Below are 20,540 nucleotides of genomic sequence, written 5' to 3' on the forward strand. Positions count from 1 at the left end.
CGACTGGGCCCGTGAGCCACAACTACTGAGCCTGCGCGTCTGGAGCCTGTGCTCCACAACAAGAGAGGCCGCGATAGTGAGGGGCCCGTGCACCGTGATGAAGAGTGGCCCCCGCTTGCCACAACTAGAGAAAGCCCTCGCACAGAAACGAAGACCCAACACAGCCAAAATAAATAAATTAATTAATAAACTCCTACCCCCCCCCCCAAAAAAAAGACTGTGATCCATTTTGAGTTAATTTTTGTATGTGGCTAAGGTAGGGTTCAATTTTATTCTTTTGCATGTAGATATTCAATCGTCCCAGCACCACATGTTGAAAAGACTTCACCTTATCTTTGAAAAATATTTTCATGTGATATACAACTCCAGAATTTCATATTTTACCCCCAGCACTTTAAATATATTGGTCTTCTGTCTTCTGGCTTGCATGTTTCCAAAGAGAAATTTATCTTTACTCCTATGTACATAGTGTGTCTGTTTTCTCTAGATGAGTTTCAATTTTTTTTTCATTACCACTGGTTTTAAGCAACTTGACATGCATCGATCTAATTTTATTCATGCTTCTTGTGTTTGGGGTTTGTTGAGCTTCTTAGATCTGTGAGTTTTCATCTTATTTGGAGTGCTTTCATTCATTATTTCTTCAAACACCTTTTCTGTCTCCTACCTCCTTTAGGGACCCCAATTACATAAATATTGGGCTAACCGAAGGTGTCCACACTGATGCTCTGTTCATTTCTTTCAGTCTCTTTGTCTCATTTTGCGGAGTTTATATAACTATGTCTTCAAGTTCACTAATATTTTCTTCTGTGTCTAATCTGCTGTCAATTCTGTCCAGTGTATTTTTCATGTCAGCCATTGGTTTATTCACCTAAGTTTGATTTGGATCATTTTTCTATCCTCTGCGTTTTCCTTTACACGTTTATGCTTTCCTACAGAATCTTGAACATATGAAATATAATTGTGTTAATGTCCTGTGTAATAATTCTATCATCTGTGTCATTTTGGAACATTCCTATTGATTTTTCTTTTCATTATGGTTTGTATTTTCCTGCTCCTTTGCATGCTTCATAATTTTTTTTTTGTATTCCAGACATTGTGAATTTACCTTGTTGAGTGTTGGATATTTTGTACTCTTTTAAATAATCTTGACCTCTGTTCTGGAATGCAGTTAATTTACTTGAAAACATTTTTATCTTTTCAAGGCTTGTTTTCAAGCCTTATTAGGCAGGATAAGAGTAGCTTTAGATCTTAGACTGATTTTTCCCTTTACTGAGTACTCTACCTGATGCACTGAATATGACAGGTTTTTCACTGTGGCTAGTGAAAATACAAACTATTTTCTACTGCAGTGATTGTTCTCCTTGTCCTCTCATTGGTTCTTTCCCTGGCCTCAGGTAGCTCCTCACACACAGGCAGTTATCATTACTCAGTTGAAGACTTGAGAGAAACCTTCTGCAGATCTCTGGAGCTCTCTCTGCAAAGTTCTCTTTTTTTCCATGTAGCTCTCTTCTCTCCTGTACTCTTCCCTTATGCATTCCAGCTGTTTTGGCCTCCCCAAACTTTCAAATCTGTCTCTTCAACTCAAGGAGATCACCTGTTTGAGTTTCCCTTTTCTGGTTGTGTCCTGGAAACTTTATATGGGAAGTAAGTTGGGACAATCATAGCACTCACCTCATTTGTTCCACTTATTTTAGAGGTCACTGCCTATACTGCTTGTTGTCCAAAGTCTAAAAATTATCATTTCATATATTTTGTCTAGTTTTCTAGATATTGAATTGAAGCACCCTGTTACTCCCTCTAGACTGGAAGCCGTAGTCCTTAAGAAATGTTTTATCCTATTCCCTGGACTCTGAGTGATTTCAGCATTGGGAATAGACAGGCTTATTTCTGATAACTTCAGTGTTAGGCCTTATGGATGTTCCTGGGTAGGCACGATGGGAGGTTTACAATGATATATGTTATTATGCTGTCTTCTATTTGTTTCAGATGTACTTGTGTTGTTTTCTCAATCAGATTGCAAATTCTCTAAGGTCAGGGACCCTCCATACCTTATATTTTATGCTCAGCCCCCCACCAAACTAGACACATTTATATTTTGACTTTTACTCAACCTTTACTTAGTGAAAATTCCATTTGAGGTGTTAACAAATAATGCACTTGAGATTAGAATTTGTGTTGAACATCTGTGGGTTGGTTTTTTTTTGCTTTTTGTTTTTTTTTTGCTGTGTTGTGTCTTCATTTCTGTGCGAGGGCTTTCTCTAGTTGTGGCAAGCGGGGGCCACTCTTCATCGCGGTGCCTGGGCCTCTCACTATCGCGGCCTCTCTTGTTGCGGAGCACAGGCTCCAGACGCACAGGTTCAGTAGTTGTGGCTCACAGGCCTAGTTGCTCCGCAGCATGTGGGATCCTCCCAGACCAGGGCTCGAACCCGTGTCCCCTGTTTTAGCAGGCAGATTCTTAACCACTGCACCACCAGGGAAGCCCTGAACATCTGTGTTTAAATGCTATGAGTAAAACTGAATGCTGATTCATCCACTATCATTATATATATGCAGGCCGGAAGAACTACTACCATCACTCTCACTGTGGTCAGCTGAGATTTCTTTTGATTAGCCACCAAACTTGTTAATATCTCTTTAAGGCAATAATAATAGTAAAAAATAATGCACATAAACCCCTAGAAAATCTACAAACTAAGCAGCCAGTTCCTTAGTAACTGAGTACTCCCACTCCTCATACAAAAGCATACGTGCAAATCAGTCAAATTAAATATTAGTGAAGTGACACTCAGGTCATTTTGGAATTTTGTTTTTTCCACCAATGAATTGTCATTAATACTACTCTAAATAGAAATAAGAAAAATTAAAATGACCTCTTTATCTGCTTTAATATTCCGATAAGATACAGGAAAAGAGTACAGTGCAATTTCATTCACTCCCTCCACAACAAATATGCCCTCAATCAACAGTGCATATATTCCAAGTTTTGTTTCCAGTGTTGAGGATGCCGCTGAAGGGAAAACAGAAAATGCCTTGCTCTCATGGCATATTCCCTCTCGGTGCTATTTATATATGGAGCCTCCATGTAGGTTAATAGTGTAGTATATTTACAATACGTGAGGAATTATGGGTTCATCTATCAAATCATTTGTTGAGTACCTCATACATTCTAGACATTTTAGACATTTTCCTTGGAGATTATGTTACACAATGAGTAAGTCAAATTCCTTTCTCCCGTGAAGCTCATGTTTGGGGGAGGGGGGCAGTCAAATAGATAAACAAATGTAAGGCAGGTGGTAACTGCTCTGAAGAAAAATAAAGCAGGGTGATGGGCTAGGTAATCATGGGAAGGAGCTCTTGTTTATGTACAGTGAACAGGGAAGGCACCTCTAATAAGATATGGTATTGTTACAGACTCTTGATGAAGTGAGCGAACTAGTTAGCCAAGCAGACTATTTAGGGGAACTGTTCCAGGCTGAGGGAAAATTCCAAGTGCAGATGCTCTGATGCAGGAGTGGGCTTGGTGTATTTGAGTGAAACTAACAGAGCCAGGGGAGAGTGCTAGGAAATGGGGGTAAAAGGGATGAGAGCGTCAGATCAAATAAGACAGTGCAGTCCATAATAAAGTCATTGCATTTGGCTTGGAAGTGGAAAGCTAGAGGAAGGTTTTGAGTAGAGAAGAGACGTTTATATCAGGAAATGATCGCTCTGGCTGCTATTGAGACAATAGGCTTTGGGAGGGCAGGGCAGAGGCAGGGAGAACAGTGAGGAGGCTACTGCAGTCTTTCAGTTGAGAGATGATGGTGGCTTGGCCTGAAATGTTAGCATAGGAGATGGTGAGGAGTGGTCAGATCCTGGACGTATTTCAAATGCTTATGCTGAGTGAAAGAAGTCAGACAAAAAAGAATACATAATGTATGATTCGATTTATATCAAATTCTAGCAACTACTCAATACAAATCAATCTGTAGCAACAGAAGGTTGTTTGGAGACAGGCAGGGGAGGGGAGGGAGGGATTGCAAAGAAGCATGAGGACTCTTTGGGGTAATCGATATGTTAATTACCTTGATTGTGGTGGTTGTCTCACGAGTGTGTATGTGTCAAAACTTATCAAGTTGTAAACTATAAATGTGTGCAATTTATTGTATGTCAATTACACCTTAGTAAAGCAATTCAAAGAGAGTGCCCAGGATTGTCTGATGGATTGGACTTGGGGTATGAGACAAAGAGAAGTCAAGAACAGTTTGTAAGTTTTTGACTTGAACACCTGGAAAATAGAATTAAATGGCCAGTTATTGAGATAGGGAAGATTGAAAGGAGCAGGTTTGAGAGAGAAAATAAGAAGTTTGCTTTTCAACATATGAAGTTGGAGATGCCTATTAGACACACCTAAGATTCTAAAGCAATGAAACACAGAGTAGAAAAGAAAAGAAGAACTCCTCATGGCACTGCTATTTGGACAGTCACCTAATCTATTGTACATTCTCTCCAGATAGCATGGAAACGACACTGGACCAATGGGACATCTCATGGCCCCTATAGATAAACAACTGTGAACATCTCTCATCTTTTCCTTTATTCAGCATTATGGTTTGCATGGATGGGCCACATTCTTTCCTCTTGCTTTTAAAGAATGCAGTCAGTTTGGGAAACCAACTAATGCATTCGATTGGCATTCAAGGTTGATAAATAGCCTTGGCAGAGACAACAGTGAGAAGACCCTGGTCACAGACAAATGCAATGTACTCATCTTGAAAATGAAGATAGTAATAGGACCTACTATTGTTGTGAAGATACATTAAACAAATTGATATGTATATATATATGTATATATACCTTAGAATAACACTTGGACGTTAAGAAACCGCTCAATAAATGTTAGCCGCTATTGATTAGCTTTTTCCTCCTGACGACGTTTATTCTTTAGTCGTTTTGATGTGAGTTGTTTCCACTAAATTGTGGGCTTTTTTAGACAAAGGCCTGATATCTTGTCTGTTGATCTACGTGTTTCCCCTCACCATCCTAATGCTTTGTCCAGCGTCTGGCCTGAAATAATAGCGTAAAAGGGAAGCTCAATATATTTGCATTGAATTAAATTATTCTCCCCTTATGGATAAAGACCCCCAAATCTGAAGATCTCAGCATGAGGACCCATTGCCCACCTCCAACCCCCAGGGCCGGGGGTGGGGAAAAAGAGCAAGCAGGCCACTGGCTCTACTGTATGTCACCGACCCACCATTCCACTGACACCTCCCTTTCCTAATATAAGGGGGTCATGGGATGGGGCCCCCCAAAACCCCTGGGAGTCAGAATAAGAGGGAATCTCGAACTGGAGACGATCAGTGGTAAATCGTGGGTGGGATTTGGTAGTTCGGAAAAGGAAGTACCAAACCAGGAAGGGGGCTGAGGGTGAGCAAGCTGGGGACGAACCAGAAATCAGAAGCTGCAAGAAGGTGTCAAAGAAGACCTGCTGTTGGGATGGCGCGGGGTCGAGGGATCCAAAGTCGCAGAGAGGGGTGGGCGAGGGAGGGAGTCTTGCGGAGGGTCGACTGCTAATGGACAGGGGCAAAGGCAGACGATTGGACGAGGGAGAAGATAGAGTCCCGGTTGCCAAGGCAGCAGCCGGAGGAGAAAGCCTTGGGAAGGAGGTGCGAATGCTGGTCCTCCTCCTCCTCCCGGACCCCCTCCATCCCCTCCCGGAGGCCATGCTGACGTGTCCGCCAGGGACTCACACCCCGGCGGGCACCGCCCCTCCCTGCCGCGCGTCCCCCCGCCCCCCGCGCTCCGCCCCCCGCCCCGCCCGGGCCGCCTCCTCCGCGTCACCGGCTCCGCGAGGTGACCACAACATGGCTGCGGCGCCGGGGCTCCTCTTGTGGCTGCTCCTGCTCAGGCCGCTCTGGCGGGTACCCGGCCAGCCGAACCCGGACACCGTCCGGCGCTTCTCGCAGCACAAACTCTGCGCGGACGACGAATGCAGCAGTGAGTGCCCAGGAGCGCGGCGCGGGGGCGGGGTCTCGGCCGCGCACCAAGCCGGCCGGGGGGCCGCAGGCCGGACGGGCGGAGCGCCGAGGTGGGCGAGCCCCGGGTCCTTGCGTCTGTCTCCTCCGGCCCTGCCGGCGCCCGGGCCAGCCGGCCTCAGCCGTGGGGGGCTGCACCTCCCACTTGTTGCCAGCTGTTCATTTTTCCTTCGCCGACGGAGGCGGGGGTGGGTGGGGGGTCGGGGGTGGCCCCCGGTTTCCCTGGGGACCGCTCGCAGCGTCCCCTCCCCCGGCCCGCCCCGGCTCCGAGGAAGGATGGGGTGGCGCGCCGCTCTCCCTGGGCTCCCCGCGCTGCCCGCGAGCGCTATCCTGCTCCCTCGGCGGGGACCTCGCTGGGTGCAGTCCGGGGGCAGATGCGCTAAGGGCTCGGTGGGCGCCTTCCCAGCGGCAGGTTGCTGGTGGGGCTCGGGAAAGCCTTCCTGGCGCTGCCCCTTCGCCCCTCTGCTTCACTGGGATTCGGGGCTCGGACCGCCTTTTGAACAGGGATTGGAGTTTAGGTTTGGGACGAGCCCGGAGTCCAGGCTTGCGGTGTGTTCCAAGGTCTCCTCCCCGGCTCTGCCTCAGTTCTGTCATTTCTGTGCTTGGAAGGCTCCTGCAAACAGCCAGACAGGGAGGGCACCGGAAAGGCCAAAATCTTTCGTTCTCGAAAGAGGCCACCTGGGACCAGCAGCCTCCTCTTTGCGCAGGAAGCGGAATGGTTCCCTAACCGCGAATTGGGGGTGGGAGGGTGGACCGTGGGCGTTGAGGAGGGCAGAGAGCCCCAAACTCAGGTGAAGAGGATTGTTAAAGTAAAAACGGTAAATACTGCAAGAGTTTTATAAATCCAGCTCATTTCAGCCTTAATCATTACTGCTCTTGGGCTGTCTTCCTGTGTATTTGCCGGACAAGTATCATCCTTGTGGCCTCCAGCCGGTCTCAAATAACCTTGTAAACTTACCGATAACCACTTCAGAAACGGTTGTTCATCTGTTGTAACCAGTACCTATAGAAAAATGTTCGTTCTGAGGAGGCCGAAGCCTACAGTTTAGCTATTTATATTCAAAATGGGTGTTATGCGAAACCAAATTTCACAATTTGAAGAACTGTAGCACTGCCAGCCGTTAGAGGAAAGAAAGGAGTCAGTCTTTGATTTGTGTTAAGCCATTCCTAGAAGTAACCCTAGGACTGATGTAAATAAACGCCACGAAAATGGAGCAACTTCCATGAATTGTTCCTGCAGTTTTCTCAGAGTAAATCCGGGTTATTAGCAAGCAGGGTTGGATATAGCAGATGTTTGCTATTCATTGCTTTCAAGCAGTATCCTACCTGGGTTCCTCAAAACCAGTTACCTAGAGAATCACATCACTGATGCTTCCTTAGTATGGAGACATGGTGTTGGAAGGGCCCATGGTGGTCATATAACTTGAGAAGTGGCATGTGTCGAAACAGATGTAACCAAACACAACAGGCAGCAGCTAGAGCAGGCTCTGGGTCTGTGTTCTGTTGCATAAAGTGTTTACTTAGTAAGGTGTGTGTCTGTGAGCTGTCCTTGTGTGCTTTTCAGATAGCTGTTCCTCAGTGTGCATATGTTGTCATCTGATTTATTATTACAAATCTGCAGTGATCTCTTTTAAGGGGGAATAAGAGATACATTGCTGTTTCCAATTCTGATAGAATTCCCAGTCTTAAATTGTCCATCACCTTCAACTTGGCCTCTCACCTAATTGTATCTGAATTAGGATGCTGACATGTATTAAAATAATAAGATTTTAGCTTTAAAATCCGAATAACCCCCTTTAAATCTATATGTTTGTCCCTCAAATACGTATTTAAAGATGTGCTTTAATGTACTTATTGCTAATTGGCTGTTAAAGAAAGTGTTATTTCCATTTCATTCTTCTTTTTCTCTGCTGCTTAATTGCATTTATTGTCCATTTCATCTTACATTAGAAACTGTGTATTTGGCCAACAAAAAGAAAAATATTGCTTCTACCAATTTCTAGATCGAGTGGGATTTGTCCTGCATTTTAAGACTGAAGGTAACTACTAAACAATTCTCATAGTTTTGCTTGTCCCTGCCACATATGATTTTGTTTATAGAAACAAAATCCACTTGCCTACTTTTGATTTTGTTTATAGAAATAAATAAACCTTAATGTTGGGTATAGTCAACATTATATACTTTCAGAAAAATAATATCTTGTAATGTGATTGGATCCATAATAGGGTGTGATGTCCTTTTCCATTATCCATATACTGAGGGAGAGAGCAACTTGACTGCAAATGAAATGGACAGTGTTTACTGCTGCATGGTAGCAGTTACAGCCAGTTAAAGATAGGGCCTTTTAGTGGTTAGTTCAAGTTAATTGACCCCTTGGGGGTTCTTGGGTGCTCTCCCCAATTACCTATTACCTCTGCATTTAGTCATGCTTACACTAGTAGCATCTGCGCTCGAATTTACCCAACTGTAAAATGAAGCTTTTCATGATTATGAAACAGCAAAGACTGAGGACTAGATGGTTAGAGAGGGAACCAAGGGTTTCACTTGAGACCAGCCATGTGTGGCGGTGGACGCATTGGGAAAGTTTCCCTCTCTCCTGTCTACTTGCAGGGGGATTCATGATTTACAATGAATAAAGCTCTATAGATGCTTTGAGCATATGAGTTGAAAGTGATTGGTTCCAGAGAGTACTGGAGAAACTTTATTATTGTTTACAGTGGATTCTTATATTTCCTGATCAGCCACTATGGACTGTGGAAGTTGAATCCTGATATCTGCTTGTTTTTTTTCTCTCTTTATATACAGTGTTAATGTACCGGGGTGAGGCTCTGGAAGATTTTACAGGCCCGGATTGTCGTTTTGTGAATTTTAAAAAAGGTGACCCTGTATATGTCTACTATAAACTGGCAGGGGGATCGCCTGAAGTTTGGGCTGGAAGTGTAAGTAAAAATTTGACATACTTAATTTTCTTCCTTTGTATTGGCTTGTTTAGCACTGCAGATTTTTTTTTAAATTTTATTTATTTATTTTTGGCTGCATTGGGTCTTCGTTGCTGTGCGCGGGCTTTCTCTAATTGCGGCGAGCGGGGGCTGCTCTTCATTGCGGTCCGCGGGCTTGTGGTGGCTTCGCTTGTTGCAGAGCACAGGCTCTAGCCGCACAGGCTTCAGTAGTTGTGGCTCGCGGGCTCTAGAGCGCAGGCTCAGTAGTTGTGGCACATGGGCTTAGTTGCTCTGCGGCATGTGAGATCTTCCCGGCCCAGGGCTCGAACCTGTGTCCCCTGAATTGGCAGGCGGATTCTTAACCACTGTGCCACCAGGGAAGCCAGCACTGTAAATTTAAGAAACTGTTTCTTGGGGTCTTTGATGGAGTTAACCTGTCCTCTCTGCTAGACTGTGGAAAAAGAGGATGGTTCTGTGTCCCCAGCTGGGGACACAGAAAAGGGACTTAAACAGAACTGAGCTGCTTCTGGCATCAAGTTCTAGGCCTTACCAGCCACAGATGCTCCATACATAGTAAATAAGGATGTGGTGGATATATATACAATAGAGTATTATTCAGCCATAAAAAGACTGCAGTCTTGCCATTTGCAACAACATGGATGGATCTGGAGGGTGTTGTGCTTCGTGAAATATGGCAGAGAAAGACAAATACTGTATGTTATCACTTATAAGTAGACTGTAAAAAGTAAAACGAATGAATGTAACAAAACAGAAGCAGACTCACAGATGCCGGAAACAAACTAGTAGTTACCAATGGTGAAACCTGAAAAATCTTAACTTCATTGTTTCAAAAATGAAGTATCTGTGGGCTTAATCCTGTAAAGTATGGGCAAGATAGTGTTTCAGGTATTCACGTATGGAGGAAAAAAATAATTTTTTTCTAAATTATTCACATACCTAATCATGTGTGCTGTTCCTATTAAAAAAGCAAAGTATCATTTTCACTGTGTGCTTTCTTGTTTGTTTGCTTGTTTTGCTTGCAACTGCTGGGGCATCCTTTTCCTGCTTTTTTGGACAATTGCTCCCCCAGGTTCACTGAAGCAGCTCTATTCCCAGCCAGCTCTGTGGGTGCCAGGACAGCAGACATGGAAATCAATGACTTTGTCATGCTTTGATGCTTTTAATGAGGAGATTCACTACGAGTGACCTGATTGGGAGGCTTATGAGCTCTTGTCCTTTCCTTTTTATGTGATGTGTGGACTGGTTATTTACTGAAAGTAATAAGAGTCCTCAGTGCCCTTAGGATTGTACAAACTCGGAGAAACACCCAGTCCCAAATGTGAAAAGTTTTACTCTCAATAAAACACCAAACAAACAACAGGAAAGAGGGCTTGAGAATCCCCCATCGGGAAGATTCGATTTATTTTGCTGGCAGTCCAGATTCCTAGGGAGGAGTCTTGTAAGACCAGCTGGTCAGGTACAGCTCTTGTATTTAGGCGGGATCCCAGTTGAATCACCATATTCAAAGAAGAATCTGTTCTGTTTCTTTCAAGTCTACTGCGTGAGATTTCTACTCTTGGAACATCTTTTCCAAGTCCCTAGGCTGCATTTTTCATGTAGTGGTGAAGCTGGAGCGTTTGGATAAGTGAACTTGACTTTGCATTTTCCCTCTTCCACACCTTTGCTCACGACCATATTCACGTCTGGAAAGCCTGCCAATCTTTCTGGTTCCCAACTCTGACCCTGCCTTCCTAGGGAAGCACTGCCCTCAGCTCCCAGCCAGAAGGGATCTTTGCTGTCTAATAATTGTTTAGGTGGCACTTTGTTTGCACTGCTCATGTGGCGTTCCTTTTACTGCCTTGTGTTGTAGTTAATGTGTGTACAGTCTTACCTCCTGTGGAGTCAAAAGCTCTGGCAGGGCCCGTATCTTACCCATTTTCCTTGTGAATATTTCCTTTCAGGGCAGGGGCACTTATTTACATTTGTCCTAATAGTAGCTTATGCAGATTTTGTTCTCTTGAAACAATTCCCTTCCCTTGCCTTCCCCTCCCTTCCCCTGCCTTCCCTTCCCTTCCCTTCACTTCCCCCCCTCCCCTCCCCTCCCCTCCCCTCCCCTCCCCTCCCCTCCCCTCCCCTCCCCTTTTCTTTCTTTTCCCAAATCAACTCAGCAGTTCCTTGGCAGAGATGATATATGGAAGCAAAATTAGATATAAAGCTTACTTTCAGTCATGAGGGCCCATGATTCTGCATCTTTTTGTCAGATCATAAGAAACGGGACCCACTCAATGTAAAAATACGGCGTTATTTTATGACCTATGCTCTCAGTTGACAAAGATTATACAAAGATAAATGTATTTCCTCTCTTCACATAGCTCTGATTTCCTTCCCTTTTCCATATTCTCTCAATAAAATAAACTTTTCCTGAGAAGGAAGTAAATGTATTTTACCTCAGTCTCCTGTCTCATTTCATGAACCTTATAGTTAAGGAAATTAAAAACTATCTCTCCTGAGCTTTCAGAATGGTTCTTGTTTTTATTTCTTAGTTTTCATCCTGCAGCTTCTTTTTGTTTCTTAGAGTTTCAGACTTTAACTGCCAGTGTAGCAATTTAAAATTGCCTTGTCTTATCTAATCTTCAAGGCAGTATTCTACTAAAACTGGCTTTCACATAGTTGCCAGATATAACAAGAGCCCTGGTAATGAGGATATTTTAGGAGTTAGTGATAAGATAGCCTTTTTTTTTCTTTTTGTGCATTTGATCTGCATGTCAATCTCCTTTAATAATTGGAAAGAGATCTGCTTCTCCCTTTCAGACTGTAGCTAGTAAAAGACAGCGTATGTTTCTCAAGAGGACAAACTTAATATATCTTAGCGGTTAGTGCTATAGATAAATGGGATAATCTTCTATAGAGGTTTACTTTGCAAGAAACTAAGCTTGCTGTGTAGTTAGTATGAATTTTATTTTCTCCCCAAATACTTGAAAATCCATTTGTTGAAAAACCTAGTATAGCCCATGATATCAATAAATATTTGCCTTTTGTTGTAGTGGTCATGCATTTCAGAAATGTTTTTTTTTTTACTTATTAATTTTCATGGCTTTTTTTTTTGTCGGTGTGGTTCTTTTTGGCTGCATTGGGTCTTCATTGAGGTGTGCGGGCTTCTCATTGCCGTGGCTTCTCTTGTTGCGGAGCATGGGCGGCTTTCAGTAGTTGCCACGCATGGGCTCAGTAGTTGCCGCGCACGGGCTCAGTAGTTGCCGCGCATGGGCTCTAGGGCACGCAGGCTTAGTTGCTCCGCGGCATGTGGGATCTTCCTGGGCCAGGAATCGAACCCATGTCCCCTGCATTGGCAGGCAGATTCTTAACCACTGTGCCACCAGGGAAGTCCCCTTATGGCTTTTGTTTATTGGTTTAAGAAAGACTTCTAAGTACTGGTTTATGAGTGCTACTGTGAAATGTGCAGATAAATTCTTGTTAGAGGTTATTTGGAATTGTTTCTAACGAGCCTTGATTTACATAGTTTTAATCACATAATATACAATAATTTTCTCTTATGCAGATCTTCTAGCTACTTCAGAAATCTCACTTTATGTGCCCTGTGTTTAAAATTAAGCTGAATGTTGAAAGAAAACTTCAGTGGTTTTAGAAAAGTTGCCTTTACAACATTCTGTACTTAATTTTTATTGGAATGATAATCTCTGTAATCATAATAGCAACATGCATCTCTTGTGGTTATATCTACCTATCTTTATATTTCCTCTCACTACTAAGAAGTCTCTCATTTATATTTCTTCTACAGAATTTTGATTGATATTCATTTCTTTTGCCCATTTAATATAGGTTGGGCGTACTTTTGGATATTTTCCAAAGGATTTAATCCGCGTAGTCCATGAATATACTCAAGAAGAGCTACAAATTCCAACAGATGTAAGTTGTGGACTTTTTGTTGTTATTGTTCTCAATTATAAATTGGTTTATAACTTCATCAGTTACATTCAATTAATTATTTTTGCAAGTCTTTGAATGTGTTTTGATCAAAAAAAAAGTTAACATCTGTGTATCAGATTTTAATTTATTAGACACCTTTAAAGAAAGAAAGGAAGGAAGGAAGGAAGGAAGAAAAGTTTGAAAAGAATTTACGGGAGACTTTATATCATAATCTGATAGTTATATGTTGAAGCAGGTGTTCTTATACAAGGCTATGTATACTTACTCAGGATTTTTCTTTGCTATTTTATGTGAGGAAAAAAGGACGAAGAATTCAATATCTTTGTATTTATTTATTAAATTTAGGAGGTAAATACTTTTTTTACAAGTAAGATGAGGTGTCTCACTTTGAAAACTACTCATTGAATAGCTTTTAGACATTTTAAGTATATAGAGATCAGGTTAAATTAATCAAACCCCAAATTATACTAGGTTTTCTTACTGACTGTAATGATTTAAGGGATTAGAGTTATGTGATAGATTTTGGAAAAGGGAACCTGAGCATTTCAGATGAGGTCCAGCCTCAAATCTGCAAGGTCCTGCCTGCACAGTCTGTAAAGCATTCATCCAGGGTGGACCAACTTAAAATAGCTTTGTGATGACAAGGATTTTGTGCTCTGGGATCCTCATTCCAGCTGATTATTTTCTGGAGTTTTAAAATGTATAAGAATTGATGCCCACCTTCAAACAGAAACCTTTGAATGACTCTTCGGTGTTGCTGCAAGAGCATGTGAGCTGCTGGCCTGGGGCACTTCTCAGCTGAGCTCGGCAGAATGGATGAAGTCATAGAGCCACTGCTGTTCTTGAAATTTCCTTGTCATTTCGAGGGACGTGAAATCAGCCCTATTGCCTGTTAGGCTTCACTCCTAATGAAGATGCTGCTGGGAGGGAAATACGCATGAGACAGCAGCTCACTGGTCACAGAGACCTCACTTGTTGGGGATTCTGCCTTCTCATTGTACCCCTCACTACATGCTTCCTTCAACATTACGAAATGGCTTAGAAATGCATGCGATGGGAAGAGGAATCATTCATCCTTACCACACTTGTCAGGTCTCTCCAGAGTATTGTGAGAGTTTAGTTAGGAGAAGGAGATTATCTTTGTTGGCTTTTTAACTTTTCCTTCTGTTTGCGACCCATTTTATGTCAATTTGTTTACTAGCAAGAGGAAAGGAAGAATATAGACTTACAGGTAGTCTAAAAGCAGATCTTATCGACAGCTAATCAGAGCCCTGATTTAGAGTAGAATATATCCCTCACTGAATCTTGTTGTCAAGGTGTATTTGTGGTGATAGTTAAGTGGGGAGCCCCTTGACACCATTCTCTGTTCCTTAACATTTTTACTTCCCCTGCACCTGTATTTCAGTAAGATGCTTCTTAAGCTGAGTTATCTTTCCCAATCCAAGGAAAAAATGACCCAGAAATCTGTTGTAGACGTAGAGCCTGTCAGCTAGGTGATTCTCCCAGTTTCCAGCTGGGTAAGCAGAGAAGCACAGCCTAGAGGGGAGGGTGATGGAGACGCTGGGTGGTCTTCCAGCTTCTCCTGGGCAAAGTAGTGTGAGGTGAATTCCCAGAACATCAGGCATAGGTATTGGAAGTCGGGGGACCCAAGAAATGATACCCTACGTTTCCCTACTTGTGCTTAGAACAAATCGAGAAACCCAGGAGTCAGGTAGATGGGGACCAGAATGTCACCATTACTTACGGGTAAAGCTTTTTGGAGAACATGGCTCAAGTGTGCAGAAATGAATGGGCTTTTGAACATTGCAGTCTAGAATAAGACAGACTTACCCAGCCACAGGCAGAGCTGGCCAAGTGGGGGGTCTCCCCAAGGGGGGCTGTCCCTGTAAAACTGACAGCATGGAAGAGAGAGGGCATGTGTTCCTTCCATCCAGTCTCAAGCAGAAGGCAGGGATGGTGCAGAACAAACCCACCAGCCACATGAATCATTCCTCCCCTGGGGAAAAGAGAATGAGGGGAAGCCAGGAGGAGCATTGCTCAGGTAGGAGTCCTTCCTCATGGAAGCAGGAAGCCAGGGAAAAGTGGGTTCCATCCTCCTATCTCCTGACTCCCCAAGGTTGGCACAAAAGCCCCTCTAGAGCCAAACGTGAATTTGAGATCATCGCTGCCATTAGCCTGGGTAAGTCTTTGCTCTTGTGACACTCGGTTAGTGACACACTAATGTTTTCCTTTCCCTTTCAGGAGACAGATTTTGTTTGTTTTGATGGGGGAAGAGATGATTTTGATAATTATAACGTAGAAGAACTTCTAGGATTTTTGGAATTGTACGATTCTGCCACTGGAGATTCTGCGGAAGTTAAACAAGAAACTTCTCAGCATGTGGAAGAACCTCCTGAAGCGTCTAAGGGAAGTGACCCTGAACCTGAGCCAGTAGAACCCACCTCAGAGGAAAGTGAAAGTATATTATCAGAAAACAGTAAGGAACTCAGGGAAAGACATGAGGCTCAGAAGAGCCACCCCCATGTAAATAGTCAGACGGGTCATGCTCAGGGAGAGCGATCTTCATTTGAACCTTTTGAAGAAATGCTGCAAGATAAGTTAAAAGTGCCAGAAAGTGAAAACAACAAAACCAGCAATAGTTCTCAGGTCTCGAATGAACAGGAGAAGATTGATGCTTACAAACTTTTGAAAACAGAAATGACTCTGGACTTGAAAACCAAATTTGGCTCAACTGCCGACGCACTTGTGTCAGATGACGAGACAACCAGACTTGTTACTTCGTTAGAGGATGATTTTGTTGAGGAATTGGATGCTGAGTATTACACAGTGGGGAAGGAAGAAGAGGAGAGTAAAGAAAACTTGGATGAGCTGCCATTACTAACCTTTATAGGTGGAGAAGATACGAAAGCTCCAGCCAACTCTGGAGTTGAGAAACATTCAACAGAGAAAGAGCAGAATTCAAATGAAGAGCAGAAAGTTGAGGAAACTCAGACCCCTGGCGTCAAAAACGGTGATAAAAATATACTAACAACCTGGGAAGATACCATCATCTCTGATGTCACAGAAGGTAAAGAAAACACGGGTACAGATGTACAGAGTACTGAATCAAAGGAAGGAGAGGAAGGGGATGATGCGTTAGTCCTGGACAGCAAACTGGGGAAACCACAGCCAGCAGTAGATCATACTGACCCTGAAAAGGCAGCAGACGGCCTTTTGAATGTAGAAGTCCCTAAAGCAAATAATGACCAAGACCCAGAAGTGGACACAGAACTTCACATTAAAGGAAAAGGGAGGAAGATTGAGGAGCCCAAGAGGGACCTGGTGCAGGGTGAGGTAGGATTAGAGGATGAGATGCGAGAAGGCATGGCTGTGCGTGGTTCTCCTCAAAGCGGCCACCTCAGCTCTTCGCCAGCTGCTGAAAAGGGTACGGAAACATTAAAACCAGCCTTTGCTAACCAGGAGAATGACCTAAAAGGAGCAGCCGTTCATATCGCAAAAGAAATGCTCCATGAAGAGAAGCCTGGGGGGCGGAGTTTGGAAGGTGCCTTGGAGAGGGAATCGGTACCTAAAGCGGCAGGGAATCAAAGGGACGAGGGAAAGATTACACAGGAGTCCGTGGGTGTGGCCCCAGTCTTGGGCGGTCACCAGCATAATGCTTCCAAAGAGAGCGTGCAGGAAGTAGATGGTTTGGTAAACAGACCGAAACCACGCATGCTTTCGGGGGAGCATCCAGGTGAGGAACTTATAAAGGAATGGCTTCTCAAACCTCAGAATCAGACTAGGTCCTCCCCCCCAGGTGAAACTGGTTTGCCAAGAAAACCGGAAGAAGAGGGTCCCATTCTGGGAAGAAATCTTTCCTGGCAGCAAGGAGATGTGGCTGCCGCAGTTCATAAGCAAGCGAGGGAGAAGAGAAGCCTCTCTGGGGAAGAGGTCACAGAGGTCACAGCGGACACCTCAGATGAAGGGCACAAGCCACTGCCGGCCACACAGGAGGTGGGAAGAACGGGCCAAACTGATAGCGCAGAAGGACCAGGTTTCCACACTGAAAATCCAGAAGCAGAAGATGACGATTACAGCCCCGAAGAGCTACTGGAGGATGAAAATGCCGTGAGTGCGAAACGGTCTAAAGAAAAAAGCCCTGAGATTCAGGACAAGAGGTTAGATGTTGACCTTCAAGTCCCTGAAAAAGCTGTTTTAGGTGCCATTAAGACCGATCCTGAAACTGAAGAAAACAAAGAAGAAACTAGTAATATATTGGAAAATGAAAGAAAAAATGAGACTGCAGGTAAAGGGGTAGACAGTCTAGGCAGGGACCCAGGTAGTGTGGATCAGAAAGCACAGAGACCCCCTGAAGGGAGTGACTTTCCTGGCAAGAAAGAAAATCAGACTCCAGAGTTCAGTGAAGCATCTCAGAATAAAGATCCTGGTTCTCTTAAAGAAGACAGCCTTGGGGAACACCTGCAGACCTCAGGGCTCGCAGAGAAGCCTGGGATAGAACTCTCGAAAGAGGATGAGAAGGATGTACAGAACCTCGTGGATGCAGGAAGCCAGGGGTCCGCTTCTGAGGACCGTGATGACGACCCATTCCCCTGGGCTCCACACACACCCATACAGCCTGAGCACAGCATCCACATGGAGGACTTGCCCATAATCAGCAGTTTCTTTAAAGATCAGCAGTCTCTGCAGCGGTTCCAGAAGTACTTTGACGTCCATAAGCTGGAAGCCATGTTCCAGGAAATGTCATCCAAGCTGAAGTCGGCACAGCGGGAGAGCCTGCCCTATAATGTGGAGAAAGTCCTAGATAAGGTCTTCCGTGCTTGGGAGTCACACATTCTGAGCGAGGCAGAGAAGATGCTCGATGCTCGTGTGACGGAAAATAGAGACCTGGGGATGAAGGACAGTAGCATGTTTGAAGAGGCTGCGGTGCTAGATGATGTTCAAGACCTGATATATTTTGTCAGGTACAGACACTCCACGGTGGAGGAGGCTGCACCCCTGGCAGCGGCACAGCCTGCAGAGGAAGGCTGGGGTGGACCAGCGCAAGGTGAGGTGCCCACCTATGGCCTTGTAGGGTTGGGCTTGAGAAACGGGTGGCGGGACCAGGGGACTGCTGAAGCACCTCGTGCCGTGCTTGTGAAGCTCCGTCCACAGGTCCCAGCGTGCCCAGAGGTGAGGGGCAGCACGGGGACGCCCACACGGCCCTTCCCGCCTTCTTTCTTGGAGGCTGGAGCGTGGATAAGGATTTCTTGCCCTGCTTTTCCCTTAGACAGTGAGACTGGTAGCATTCTCAAAAAGAAACATCATAAAAAGAGAAAGGGACAAGAAAATGACGCACAAAGTAGACCTGTTAACAGCATACAAGTTTCACGAAAGGGCTTTTTTGAACACGTAGAATAACTGCTGTCTGTCCAGGGATGGACTGGCATAACTTCTAACTCGATGCCTTGCCCGAGTTTCTTCATTCCCTCCAGCTTTCATCTTTGATGGATGCCACGTTCTTTCCTGCCTCTTTAGGGCAGTCACTTAGGTAGTTAAATTCTACCAGGCCCTCGGGCTCTCGCGTGCAGCTTGATCAAGGATCAACCAGGATGCAGAGCCTTCTAACACAGCGCTTGGCAGAGAAGCTGTTGAGGAAGTAGTGACTGGACTGACCCTGAGCCAGCATCCTAGATAAGCTGATTCCTAGCTCCATACTCTTTTCTCTGTCCCCATGCTCTTCAAATGGAGCCATTTGAACTGAGGGTATACGGCAGACTAACAGGGGGACATAAAGCCACAGAAAAAATGTATCTTCCCAGAATGCCAGTTTGGAGACGGGAACATTTTTGCTTTTAATCAAAGCAGCTATATTTTGGATTAGAATGCAAAACTCAAATGAACTTTCAGGGTAAACTATGATGTTTCAAAGAAATTCACCTTGGCTGTGGGTCGCATTGGGCTGTGTGCTCTGAGCCTCTTAGGGACAGAAATGAGTTCACTCCTTCTGACTCTTGGAGGTACTTTGAAAATATTTGAAAGGCACTTCAGCGAGCTGCCTTTGTACGTAATGCCCTTCTCTGGGCTAGCTCTGTGAAACAAGCATGCTTGTGTATGAAGGGGGCCTGTTATTTCTGGGTAGAATAGACGTCTCCTATTTCTGCTCTTCCTGGAATTCCCTTTTGCACATTTATCTATGTGGGCATATGTTGGTTTGCTAAGAGAAGTTAGGCTTATTGAAGTCCCTACCATAAATATATTTATTTATGAAATGCTTTGGGATGAGGGGTTTTCTTGTTTTGTTTTGTTTGTGTGTTTTGCCACGTGGCTTGTGTAATCTTAGTTCCCGGACCAGGGATTGAACCTGGGCCATGGCAGTGAAGGCACAGTAGTCCTAACCACTGGACCACCAGGGAATTCCCGGGATGAGGGTTTCTTTGTCAATTTCATTGTTTAGCTTAGGCATTTGTGAAGTGAAAGGAAAGCAACTGAAACTCTTTTTTTTCCTTGCCCAGTTGTGCCCCACGGGATGCTAGCACACTGAGGGCAAGGGGTGAGGGGCCCTGGAGATGTGTGGTGAGGGGCTGCTGGAGGGGGGGCTGTCTTCGAGCTTTGCCAGCCCAGTGCGTTCTTCTCCCCTATAGACATACAACCACCGCTGGAGGAGAATATTCCATGGGAAAACACAGAAGTTCTTATAATGCAGATTCCTGAAGAGCCCAGCCACATGGATCAACCTGTGACCAGTGACATGGGTACATTAGAAGTGTCCCAGGAGCCAAATACTGAGACAGCTGGAGACCCAGGTAAAGCTTGCTAATTTTTCTCTACAAAGTAGAAGCCTATTCTAAAGAAGCCCTCTGAGGAGATTTGTTGCTAAAGGTAGGAAATAGAGGGGAGAATAACACAGGTGTGAATGCATAAAAAATAGGAAATACCAGAACTAACAGAAAAAGTAGGAGTCAAGACAGGTGGAGGTCAATCATACGAAGCAGGTCAGAGACCATAACTAACCTACCAACCAGTGCTTGGCTAGCATTAGCTTATGCAAGTAACTTAAATCTAAAATACTATTCTTAAAAAGCCTTATGCTCAAAAACAGTAGTTTTCTGCCAGACCAACAGCTGCAGAAACTCTGGGGGTGGAGACCGGCAATCTGTTTAACAAGCAGTCCAGGGAATTCTGATCTGTTACAAGTTAAAGTTTGAGAACCACTGCTCTGAAACTCACAATTCTGTCTTCCCTCCATCTGCCCCTCCCCTCCAATAGAGTACATTGTAGCTTAGTTCTTTTGTTAATTTGCCACCTGGACATAGAAGTTTTTTTTTAAAACAGTGAGGGGATATTTATGTCTAGATATACTATAAGATGAGAGGAAGCAGTACAGAATGTTTGCAGTACATAACGGCCCAGTGTAGAGGGACCCCTGTGAATAGTACTTAAATCACTGAGCACAGTAAACATCCAGTGGGAGAGCAACTCATTTCATTTGGATTGAGAAAGTTGTTTTAAAAATAGAGTTTGAAAGAATGCAACCCAAGTATTAGTATCAACAGCTTTCTGATTTTTGTGTAGTCACTCATTTTACCAATAAATCAGAACAGCTGATTGTGTTATTTTGTCTATCCAATATGGCAATATGAATCATTACCATTTTACGTTTTT

At 44.2% G+C, this 20,540-nt stretch overlaps 1 protein-coding gene across 3 annotated transcripts in view; it reads left to right on the forward strand.

Moving 5' to 3' along the window:
• Window positions 1-5,815: 5,815 nt before the first annotated feature.
• Window positions 5,816-20,540, forward strand: part of MIA3 (MIA SH3 domain ER export factor 3) — a 53,684-nt gene continuing 38,959 nt past the window's right edge. For 2 of the 3 annotated variants that reach the window (XM_079902912.1, XM_079902914.1), the window contains exons 1-5: window positions 5,816-5,976; window positions 8,821-8,954; window positions 12,792-12,878; window positions 15,141-17,943; window positions 19,520-19,681. In XM_079902912.1, the coding sequence (XP_079759038.1) occupies window positions 5,844-5,976; window positions 8,821-8,954; window positions 12,792-12,878; window positions 15,141-17,943; window positions 19,520-19,681 (3,319 nt within the window). In that variant the 5' untranslated portion in view covers window positions 5,816-5,843. Of the gene's footprint in view, window positions 5,977-7,964; window positions 8,054-8,820; window positions 8,955-12,791; window positions 12,879-15,140; window positions 17,944-19,519; window positions 19,682-20,540 lie in introns of all 3 variants that reach the window. The other variant, XM_079902913.1, reaches the window with a different exon arrangement.

Source organism: Stenella coeruleoalba (genome assembly GCF_951394435.1).
Source record: "Stenella coeruleoalba genome assembly, chromosome: 1".
NCBI classification, from domain to species: domain Eukaryota; kingdom Metazoa; phylum Chordata; class Mammalia; order Artiodactyla; family Delphinidae; genus Stenella; species Stenella coeruleoalba.